Here is an 11823-nt window from a genome sequence, read left to right on the forward strand (position 1 = left end):
TACTCCATATCCTCATTGTTTTGCTGTAACACATTGTTTACCTCATCATTGTCGACTTCAGGCTCAATTTCTATGTCACTGGAGATCTCAATAGTGGGTTCAGGAATGATAGGGTTAGGGTTCTCAATCTCAACAACGTCATCATCACTGTCCTCATCCATCTAAGTCTCTGTATCATGATATACTCCTACATTGTGAACACTCGACACCATCTTGCCATCCACAAAACATTCCTCCGCTAACTCTATAACGGTAGTCATAATCTCCAAATCATATCTCCATCTACCATCTGGGGTACCATACTTGTAGTAATTAGGAATACCATTTTCCATATGCATATCCCAAAATCGGTTCTTAAGCTCTATGTATGGGTTCTTGGAAGGTAAGCAATGGATAACCATCTCTGCCATAACATCTTTCTTTCTCAACTCAGGTAGGTTCTTCATTGAAGCAAAGTAATTGCAGGCAAACTCAATCTTCTTGTCATAAATGTGTGGGGTCTCACAGTCTAGCTTCTCTAGGTTTCCTAGATTTGCGTACTTTGAAATCAACATCTTAATCCTGAAAGTTAACAACTACAAAGTCTTACTAAAAGTGTTCCAAAACAAAGTAAGTTCGTTGAGCCATACAATTTTCAATGCACAAGTACATGCTTAATCATGATTCGTGATGCAATTAATCACATAAAGCAAACAAAACATGATCAAACTTTAAAAGATCACAACATCAAGGCGTAATCACATAAACACTTGATTAGAAAGGCATACTTAGACAACACATGCTTAGACTAATTAACCCTTCTTATTCTACCCATTCCTCACTTAGAAAAGAATTAAAAAATTTCGAAATTAATTTAAATAAATAACTTCAAATATACGCGAAATTATTAGAAATTAAAATCGAAAATTTTAAAATAATTACTCGAATAATTTAATTATTTCGATTATTTTCAAAAATAATTTTAAAAAATTAAATAAATAATTAATTCGGAATTTTCGAAAGAATTTATTATTATTTTATTTTTTTTGAAAATTCGGAAAAATCCGAAAATAAATTTTTTTTTTTTTTTTGAAAAGTCCGAAAATATTTCGGAAATTCGAAAAATAATTCGAAATTTAAAATAATTTTCAAATACTAGAAATAATTGGTATTTGGCTTTTCAAAATTTTGAGTACTCATAAATAACGTTTTGACTTTAGGAAAATAGTTTTCGAAAAAATCCTAAAGTTCTGCAATCGTAGTTTAAGGAGTTACCACTTTGCACTATTAATTAATGCAAAGCAACTCTCAAACTAGAGCTCTGCAAATACCACTTTGTAACACACTAATAATTTCTTGCTTTTTATAAAACATTTTCCAACTTAAAACACAGGAATTACCAAAATATTACCGCCACCGTGATAACGCCTAAGGCTATTTACCAGAATTGCGCAGCTTTCAAAACACATTAAATAAATAGTTAATGGTCATTAAAACAAGTTGGAGCCGTTGAGGCCCAAACTAAAACAAACCGTTTGAAATCCATTAACTGAAAATAGTAGTATTAGTCATGACTATAAAATAAAATAGAGTTTATAAATTACGGAAGCATAAAACTCTCAACTCGAATCCCATGATAACTTCTCCCGCAAGTTAACTCTACAAACCTGCTTTATTGAAAATCTACTCCCCAACAACGCAAATGCAATTGATGGAACATCATAGGGTCATTAAGGCGAAGGCCATGACCAGAAGACATGAAGCACGAAGTCAGCAAAAGCTGAGTACGGACAAGCTAGAATAACATTCTATTCTAACATGCACTACTACAAAAACACCTTTTCTAGTCGCCTCTAAATTGCCTTTAGTGTCGCCTATGGTGCGACTCTGAAGCTAGGGACTCTAAAACTTTTTGGTGTTTTGGAGTCGCCCCTTTGAGGCGACACGAATGTTATTATACATGTCGCCTGTTATGGAAGAGGCGACACTAAAGATATATTTTTCAAAAAAATTAATTTATTAATTAATCATTCTGAGTCGCCTATTATAATAAGAGGCGACACGAAAGTTACTTTTTAATTATTTTAAAAGACCTAATTAACCTTTAATGTCGCCTCTGATCTCTATAGGCAACACGAAAAATATTTTCCGGAATTATTTTTATAATTATTTTAATTATACGAGTCGCCTAACATACTAAGAGGCGACACGAAAGATGTTTTGCACAATTATTTTTATTAAAATAATTACCTTTAGAGTCGCCTCTTAATGTTACAGGCGACACGAAAAGTATTTTCCGAATTATTTTTTAAACGTTTTTACCCATTTTGAGTCGCCTATTATTCCAAAAGGCGACATGGAAAGTATTTTTTTTTAAAAAAAATATATTAATTAACCACAAGGAGTCGCATGTAATTATAGGAGGCGACACCTAAAGTGTGTATTATGTTTTTAGTTTTTTTTGTTCTCGCTAATTTAAATTATTTCTACGTATGTAATAAGTTAACAAAAATAATAAATAGAGCTAAGCTTTGCAGAATAGCGAAAATATTTTTGTATTAATTCAAACAAGAAAGTTGGTTCAACAAATATAAATAATTGTATTCCAAAAAATAACCTACGTTATAGTTTAATTTCTATCTCTGAAAACTAGAAATGACTACAAACAACTACTAATAAAATATCTACTCCATTTTTCTCGAACATCATCGATCTCCTCTTGAGTGTACGGGTTTGGAGAAAATATCTGTACTTCAACAAAATAATGTATTAATTAGTAAAGTTTGGATAAAAGCTAGCGCATATATAATAACAAATGAGATAAAATAATAACAAATGGCTGGGTCACTTTCGTGTATGTGAAAATATGATCTCGGTTTTCTGTAACCTATATAAAGTCAGGTTTAGAAGTATTGGGATTTTATTTCAAATATTTGACTGATTTTGTGTATGGCTAATGATGAAATTGAAATAAATAAATAAGAAATTGTAGCTAAAATGTGTTTTTGAAAGTTAAATAAATTGTCCACCAACTTTAATCTTCACATCTTAGCAGCTAGCTCAAAGTAGCCAAAAAAAGGGTTTGAAAGTCTATGGGCAAACATAAATCATTGAAAATCAATGACAAACCCACATAGACATACAGAATACACACCTTTAGATTTAAAGCGTTCATTTCCTTGCTGCGAACCACAAGACAACAACTCATGTTTGTCCCATGCTCTCTTTCCATATCTTTCCTCCCATAACTAGTATCCACGTTTCACAATTTGATTATTATTCACGGTACCTAGGGTGTTCCTGCATCAAGTAAAGATACAAAATGTGGCGGTTAGAACATTCACACAAGTGCAGCAACCAGCAACAAAAAATACAGTAGCAACAACAAGAATAATCAAGCAGCAGCAACAACAACAATAATCAAGCAGCAGCAACAACAATAATCCAGCAGCCAGCAACATTGCAATAGTGCAGCAGCAGGGTAGCAGCAGATCAGATCATGCAGATCAGTCAGCAGCAGATCAGATCATGCAGATCAGTCAGCAGCAGATCATGCAGATCAGTCAGCAACAGATCAGTCAGCGCAGATCAGTGCAAATCAGCCTCAGATTAGTCAACCCATAAATAAATAAATAAAAAAAATTATCGTACCATACAACCCACCCACACAATCACTCCATGGAAAAGATAACTATAACATTTTTGCCAAAACGCCTAGCTAGCAGATAATTTGGATGTAAACTAACAAGTTTTGTTACAAGAACAGAAATGAAACTGATACATACACAATTACTAATAATCTACATTATTCTAATTAACCGCAGTACGAGTACATGTTTTTACAGCAATAAGGTCTATAAGTCCATAACCTAGGAAAACAGCGCAACAACTACCAAACCAGTAAAGCAGTTCCAATCAACCAAAATTGTACTACTAGCTCCAAATATAACAGCAAATCCAAGCTCAATATAAATCAAACCACAACTAATAACAAGCAGCAACAAGTCTTCAAGTCCTCATCCTCAAATCCAAAACTTTTACCATATAATAGTGATCACTGAGAAACTCTTTTTTATCTATCATCCCAATCATCGATAGCCAAATTTAAAAAATATGTGTCTGGTATGATGACTGTCCACGAAACCTCTTACCCCTTGTTCTGATGGATAAGAGTTTGATTGAATGATAACCTCATATTTTACCCGTCAAAATAAATTATGTAACAACATTGGAAACAATTGAGAATTAGTGCCTCCGAAGTCCTAATCAATAAGACAATAACCTATACTAAATAATCCTAACTGCCTATTCAAATCCCACATCTAAATAGCAAACAACACCAACTAACGAAACCAAATTCCAATCATCAGTTCCAAATGCCGTGAAAATCAAACATCAAGTAGCAACCATAATAAATCAAACAATTCAGATTTAAGCATTCATAAATTATCCTGGAAAAGTTGCAGATTAAGATTGAATTACCGTAGAGAAAACGCCATCAGGCCAATTCCCAAAACCTCCATTTCTGGACAATCAGCTTCCCTTCCTGCTACTCCACATTAGTCCCGGTGACGGACCCTTCAAAAATACTACCGCCTTACCCTTCGCCACAAACGCTTCTTTGATCCTCTTCGCCATAAACGGATCTTTGATCCTCTTCCCGACCGGACCCTCGTCCTCGAACGAAACCCTAACTTCCGGGTCCTCATCCGCATTCTCATCCGACAAATACGGGATCTTTTATGTAGCTTACACTTTTATGTAGCTTACAGATCACCAATCCTACATGAGTCTAAGTTCAAGGTTTCCAAATTTGATAAGCCTGAAACATTATAAAGGAAAGAAAAGAACATCATGAGCATTAATGAGAGCCACTGAGCTTTCTAACCAAACTGTCAAAAGAATCCAAAATCTACTATAACTTGCATATAAATCAGAAGACAGAAAGCTTTAAAATTAACCACAAAAGAGAAACTTACTACAAAAGCTCTAAAAAATATGTGCAATAACATTACAACATGTGAAGGTATCTGTTTTTCTGTTTTCTTTTGTGATGTATGCATCTTTTTCAGGTGGGTTAAGGTCAGGAAGCCCTTCCTAGACGGTATGCTTGCCCTCTCCTTTCCTTGGCTGAGGGTATGCTCTCGTCACCCCGTGTATGAGTTTTGGTTATTAATTAATTTCTTACCCTTTAGCAAAAAAAAAAAAACATGTGAAGATAAAAAAGTCGATTTCATTTGAATTTCAATTGAAGTGGCAAAGGAATAAGAAAGCCAGCGTCTTTACGTGTTCTTTATAAAGTACAAGGCAAGCAAGTCCCAAGTCACAACCATCTAATATACATGCCTTAATCATACTTTATTGGGTGATCAATTAAAATGCTAATTACATTAAATTCATACATTTTTTTACATCAAATCACAGAAGAATTAAGATTTTGGCAATCACCTTGATAATCTCCACGAGCTGGTCGACTCCGCTCTCACCAGGGAATAAAGGCTGCAAGCAAGCAAACATGTACCATGGTTACGATATATATATATATATATATATATATATATATATATATATATATATATATATATATATATATATAGTTTTAAATACTTAACAACACTCCTTGAAATCAAAAACATACTTGTCCAAGCAGCAGTTCAGCAAGAACACAACTCCTAAACCAGATGTCAATTGCAGTTGAGTACTCAGTTGCTCCGAATATTAGTTCTGGTGCACAATAGTATCTGGAGCATATATAAGATATGTTTGTCTCTCCTTTCACCTGCCAATTTAATTGTTTTAAGAGTATAAGGGGGTTGAAAGTTGCTCTGACAAACAAGTCCAAGTTCACAGGGTAAAGGTGGCCAAGATGAGGATGTTTCATTGACGTAAAAACTTACTGTATGAGATAACACTAGAATGGAGTGATAATGGACAAGAAGGATATCATATCAATGGACAAGAAGGATATCATCTCAATGGACAGTAAGATACATAGGGCATGTCTCAGAGAATATGTCCACATCAGGAGACCATATCTGTAAACTAGGGTGAGGAAATGAAAGAAGTTAACATTGTGACTTTTGAGATGACAAGGAGATGAGAGGTAGAGCCGGAAAAAACACAACAAGGTCATCAGAAATTACTAGATTTATTTAGAGAACATCAAAGACATTGACCTGACAAGGTTTTGAGCACTCCTGTATTCATATAGCAATTCAGGTAAGAACTTGGCTTATTTCTGAGCACCCAAAGTGACAGGTGAAAGCAACTCAAGGACAAGGGTGGATGTGCTCTTCCCTACTCCTTTTTCCTGGTGATTGTCTACTGTAGGTGCCTTCAATTATTTTCCGGTAATTTGCACTCCTCAATATTCATACATTCCAGTTCACTGGCTAATATTACCTTTTGTAAATGATATAAGTAATCCTGCAAGGTCATTTTCGAAAATGACCCCACTACACAACAAAGAAGAGCACTTATTCTAAAATTTTCAATATGTTTACTTTTACAGTTACACATATTTCCATTTCTATTAATTTTCCAGCCACTGCAGTCTAAAATATTTTTGAAGGTCTTTAGAAAAGAGTCACCTAATAGTCTAGTACCCTACTGATTCCGACTATATGGAGGTGATAGGGATAGGGCTTGCATACATTTGGACCTCCCACGCCCAACTGCTGAGATCAAAATCATTTTTTTTTGCTTTTGTTCTAAGATAACAAATCATAGAGTAACAATAAATGAGCAAAATCTGTAAAAAAAAAGCATATCACAATTGAAAAAAACTAAACCTTTTGAGAATTACTCTAAAACCGGCAGAAATAATTCAGCAACTCTTCCTTCCTGAAATACACATAACCAGTAACCAATCAACAAATCATAGCTTAACCCATAATTCAGCAACTCTTGATTAACGTTTGAATCCAATATTGCAAAGCATTTTACCCTAATTCTGATAATCTAATCAAAGTTAAAGTGAATTCATTTCAGACACATAACACTAGTAAAATATGGCATACGAACCTAATTAATGATCCAAAAACCACAATTAACTTAACCCATAATTTAAACAACCACTAAAACACACACAATGAACCCATAATGTAAAAATCAATTAATAATCAAATTAAAAATCTAACCTAGCGTGAATAAGCCTAACGCTAGTTTTCATTTGAGGGCGAGACCAATTGTAGGCGATTGATCCATTGATCCCACTCAGCCATAAACATCCTGCAATCAATCACCAAAATCAATTCCATAAGTAATCAGAAATTTAAACAATTAGGGGAAAAATCAATTATAATTTAATTTGGAAGAACTCTGAAAATTACCGACGGTACGAAGCTTGTGTTGAAAGACCCATGACCTGACTGACTCCATCGTGGTCTTGGATTCTTTCGCCATTGTTAACGATTAGGTTGATAAAGATATTGAAAGAGGGGAGAGAATGGGATATAGAGGGTAGAGCGGGCAAGCGGTTGAGGAGAGAGAGAAAGATGTAGGCAATCAGAACTTTACCGCTTTGGTAGTAATAATAGTCTAGCTAATAATCGAAACCAACTAGATTTTAGCCCGTGCGATGCACGGATTCTATTAAATTGTTATATTTAAATAAAACTCCTATTTATATACTAATTTTATATATTAGATTAGATTAGCTTAGTTCAAAATTATACCAATGTTTTTGGATGAAATTGTATATGCGTAATATTAAAAATTAATTAATAAAAAAATATCAACGTGTCACTTAACTATTTATCAACGTGACACTCTACTTTTTTTAATTCAAAATTAATTTTGAAATCTTATTTTTCATTGGCAGAAACCATTAGATTTCCTACGCGGCACTCTAATATTGGATTAATGTTTGATTTTAAATTGAATCTTATTTATTTTATTTTATATTGGTGTTTGATTTTGGATGAATTTTATTTTAGATTTATTTTTAATTTTTAGAGTGTTTGATTTTAGATGGAGTTGTATATATTAGTAATTAATTAATTAAAGTATATACGTGGCACCCAATTAATTATCTACGTGGCAAACAATTTTTTTAATTCAAAAATAAATTAGAAATCTTATTTTTCATTGACCGAAACCATTAGTAATCCTAGGTGGCGCTCTAATATTTCAGCAAATATGCCTCCTTTATATATATATATATTAGATTAAATATATTAAAAAATTTTAGCTCTTCAACTTTTAAGAAAAATATTGAATAGTCTAGCTAATAATCGAAACCAATTAAATATATTAAAAAAATTTAGCTCTTCAACTTTTAAGAAAAATATTGAAATACAATTAAGGAGGGAAAGGTGTCACCTGTTATATGTGCGACATCAAAATTTTTAGAGTCCCATTTTATATCTAAGGCGACATTAAAGGTTTTCATTTGGTTTTTAATAAAAAAAAATTGGTGTCGACTGTCGCCTGTTATTAATTGTCGACACCAAAATTTTTAGAGTCCCGTTTTTAAACGCAGCCGACACTGAAAGTATTTAATTTGAATTTTAAAAAAATATTAAAATGAATATTAAGAAGAAATAGGTGTCGCCTCAAATTAATGTGCGACACCAAAACTTTTAGAGTCCCATTTTAAAACACAGGCGACACGCTAGCCTCTTTGAAATATCTGCTAGCAACTTTAGGTGTCGCCTGTTTTATAAAATGGGACTTTAAATATTTTGGTGTCGCACATTAATTTGAGGCGAAACTAAAAGGGGGACTTATAAAGGTGTTTTTGTAGTAGTAATGCTTCACTCGACAATTAAATAATTCACATGCAAAAGCCATAAAATAAACGAGTAAACATGGAGACAAGACTCGACACGAGACACGACTCTTGACTCACAGATTAATAAAAAGTAGCTTCGAACGGGTAAAGTAAAGTATCCTCAAAAGGAAAGAAAGGGTGATGGGAGCCAACCATACACCAAAATAAGTCGGGCTACTGCCGACAGTCGGGCCATACCGACAGGAATTCCAATGCACAACGGCATAAAGGAGAATGAAACAACGTCTTGTATCATTCTAGGAGTACAAGTTTTCCGGCAAGACTCCCCCCATTGTTCATACTCAAGGTATATACGTTCCAAGAGTTTTGAAGCTCTTTGGGTTACACTTTACGTTAATTAGTATATTATGTTCAAGGCGACTCAAGACACAACATACAAACAATTGAACAATTCAACAATTCAACAATGACTCTTTAATATTTTACTTCTTTAGGACCTGTGAAAACAAGACTCAGGTGAAATTACTCCCATTGTTCCTTCTCAAAAACACTGTTTGAGATAACCCGACATTTCCTATTAACAAGCGGGGTGTGCCCTTAGCACGAATTGTCCGACTGGCTCAATAATTATGCTAGACATCATGTACTATAGCATAATAATAATAACAACTTGCATGCGCAATACTCATACGTGCAAACCAACTTGAACAACATGCTTGACATAATTTAATGATTATAAAAGTCCATAACATGATAGTTCAATAGAATCTATAAAGCATAATTCAATTCATAACATGCTCGTTCACATAGATTCAACAATAATAATAACATGCTAGTTCTCAACATTAAACATGAATTCATAATAATATATTCATTCCCAATCATCAAACATGAATTCATAACATATAAGTTCACATGATTCGCATTCAATACACTTCATAAAGTCCTCAAGGGATGGGTGGTCACCCTAGTCTTGTACGTACCTAGAATACCTAAGTACGGGGGCCACTGTGCGAATCACGACTCACTAGAAATCAACTCCTATAAAACAAAATAAGAGAACTAAATTATTATCCATGTTTACTAAATTTCCAGCAACTATTTAAGATACTAAAACCCTTAGTTTAATTAAAAATCATTCATTAATCGGTAATTTAATAGTCTCAAATAGTCAACTCAAGTCCTAGTATAAAAACATTGACTTTTTCGCTTTAAAACCCTTAAAAACCAACTTTTTAAAGCTCATAAACATTCTGAAAATTTTGATTGATTCCCATAATTTAAATTGACATTAAATTATGTAAATCAATTTCTTAATCAATTTGAAACCAAAATCCTAGCAATAGTTTAATCCGAAAATATGTTTTGACTTCAAAAATCCACACTTTATAACATATAAAATCTGAAAATCATAATTTAAATCATCAAAACCAATCTCTTTAATTAAAACACAATACTAACCCAATACGGTGTTCATAACCGTTTTAATTAATCTAAACAATCCAATAATTAAACTCAATCACAATAATTAAATCAATTTAAAACTGAAAATTAATATTTTTGAAAACATAATTTGATTGTCCCAATTCAACAACACACACGCACACAACAATTAATTGTGTTGTGTGCGTGTGCGTCGAACAATCAACGCAACAACACAACACACACACGCACCGCAGCAGCAGTGCGCACGAGCACGCGACGAGGGTGAGAGGGGCAGGCAGGCGTTGGGCGCGCAACACAGCGACGAGCGGGCACAAGCTCGCGTGGCTGCTGGGCGGGACGACGCGCACGCAACACACAGCAGCAGCTAGGGCGCTGCGCTGCGGGGCGAAGCGACGAGAGAGAGAGGGGCACGCGAAGTGCTGGGCGAGGGACAAGGCAGCAGCAACACGGGGCGTTGCGGGCTGCGGGACGAGGCACGACGCGTGAGGCTGGGCGAGCACACACGGCACGACAGCGTGCCTTGCGCATCAAGCAAAGGGGTCGGACGAGAGGAGAGGGAAGGGTGCCGCAAGGAGAGAGAAAGTGAGGAGAGAGAGGGAGTGCTGAAAATTTTGTGAGGGTTTAATGAGAGGGTCTATTTATAGGTTTTCTCTCCCTTGTGGGCTAGGTTAGGGTAATTTTGAGTTGGGCTTGCTTTCGGGCTTAGTTCATTAATTTCCTTGCAAGCTTTGTTGGGTTTAATTAAAACAAAACGACCGGGCTTTAAGTTGATTAAATTCGTTTTTGAAATACGACCCAACAATTCCCGATTAAATAAATTCCTTGAATTTATTTAATAAAAATACGGTTTTTGAAATAATTAATATTTAAATTAATTAAAAATAAAAGTGCATTTAATTCTCATTAAATGAAATTAATTTGTAAAAATACAACGAAATGCTTTATAAATATAATAAAATATATTTATAATAATAGAAAAATACGAGGTATTACAGTGAGTCTGAAAGGTGCTACCATATGCCCTGCTGGCAGCCACATAGGCACTGCTTGCCACATCTGTCCACGTCACCAAGAGGGTATTTCCCCCCCTAACATATATTAGTCAGGAGCACGTGCTATGCATGTGTTGGCTCGACGTACATTTATAATTTTACCACTCGTACGGAGTATCAATTAAGTTTTTTTCTATTACGTATAACATAAAAGACATTGTTTACATCAAACAAAAGCTTATCATTCTTATTTGCAAGTTAAGAAATGTATATACCTTGCACCATTAAAAACCGCATGAAGCTGTTCACATTTACAAAAAATAAATAAATTACATGTATACTCTCCGTTTCTTTTTAAATGCATCATTTTAACTTTTACTCTGTTTATGTAGTATATTTGACTTGGATATTTTACCAATATATACGGAGTAATAATAAAACTTTATTATGTAAAATGTTGTTCGATTACTCACAATGCATATTTTCATAATATCAACTTTTTATAATTTTTACAAATAGAAAATAAAAGATAATTATTGGTCAAAATTATGCAAAGACAAATATGCTGGTCTAAGTGATACATTTAAAAAGAAAGGGAAGGAGTATTATTTATAGGAGGGCATTAAACTACAGTTACATAGTTGTAGCTTACAGCCATTTAAATTTATGAGT

General features: G+C 34.0%; 1 protein-coding gene across 3 annotated transcripts; it reads right to left on the bottom strand.

Annotated features, from left to right (window-relative positions):
- Positions 1-2518: 2518 nt before the first annotated feature.
- LOC110796860 (uncharacterized) lies at positions 2519-7498 on the bottom strand. 3 transcript variants are annotated; one of them, XR_002535690.2, is made up of 8 exons: positions 7311-7493; positions 7119-7209; positions 6771-6822; positions 5618-5758; positions 5428-5478; positions 4462-4801; positions 3134-3279; positions 2519-2725 (listed from the first exon to the last, which is right to left on the bottom strand). XR_002535690.2 is itself a non-coding variant. In XM_056835198.1 (4 exons), the coding sequence occupies exons 1-3, from the start codon at positions 7381-7383 to the stop codon at positions 6786-6788; spliced, it is 201 nt and encodes a 66-aa protein (XP_056691176.1). In that variant the 5' UTR covers positions 7384-7493; the 3' UTR covers positions 5516-5758; positions 6771-6785. The 3 variants fall into 3 exon arrangements, 1 of the variants encoding a protein (XP_056691176.1); XR_008926425.1 differs by lacking the exon at positions 6771-6822 and having other exon boundaries at positions 7311-7498; XM_056835198.1 differs by lacking the exons at positions 2519-2725; positions 3134-3279; positions 4462-4801; positions 5428-5478 and having other exon boundaries at positions 5516-5758.
- Between the last annotated feature and the right edge of the window lie 4325 nt (positions 7499-11823).

The sequence above is a fragment of the Spinacia oleracea genome, chromosome 1, assembly GCF_020520425.1.
Source record: "Spinacia oleracea cultivar Varoflay chromosome 1, BTI_SOV_V1, whole genome shotgun sequence".
Taxonomy (NCBI): domain Eukaryota; kingdom Viridiplantae; phylum Streptophyta; class Magnoliopsida; order Caryophyllales; family Amaranthaceae; genus Spinacia; species Spinacia oleracea.

Excerpts from the sequence above, each read along its gene's own strand:
- LOC110796860 (XM_056835198.1), bottom strand. The coding sequence starts at position 7,383 with ATGGCGAAAGAATCCAAGACCACGATGGAGTCAGTCAGGTCATGGGTC. Across the intron at positions 7,210-7,310 it reads ACACAAGCTTCGTACCGTCG|GATGTTTATGGCTGAGTGGG; the intron begins GTAATTTTCAGA and ends GATTGATTGCAG. Across the intron at positions 6,823-7,118 it reads GTTAGGCTTATTCACGCTAG|GAAGGAAGAGTTGCTGAATT; the intron begins GTTAGATTTTTA and ends TGTGTATTTCAG.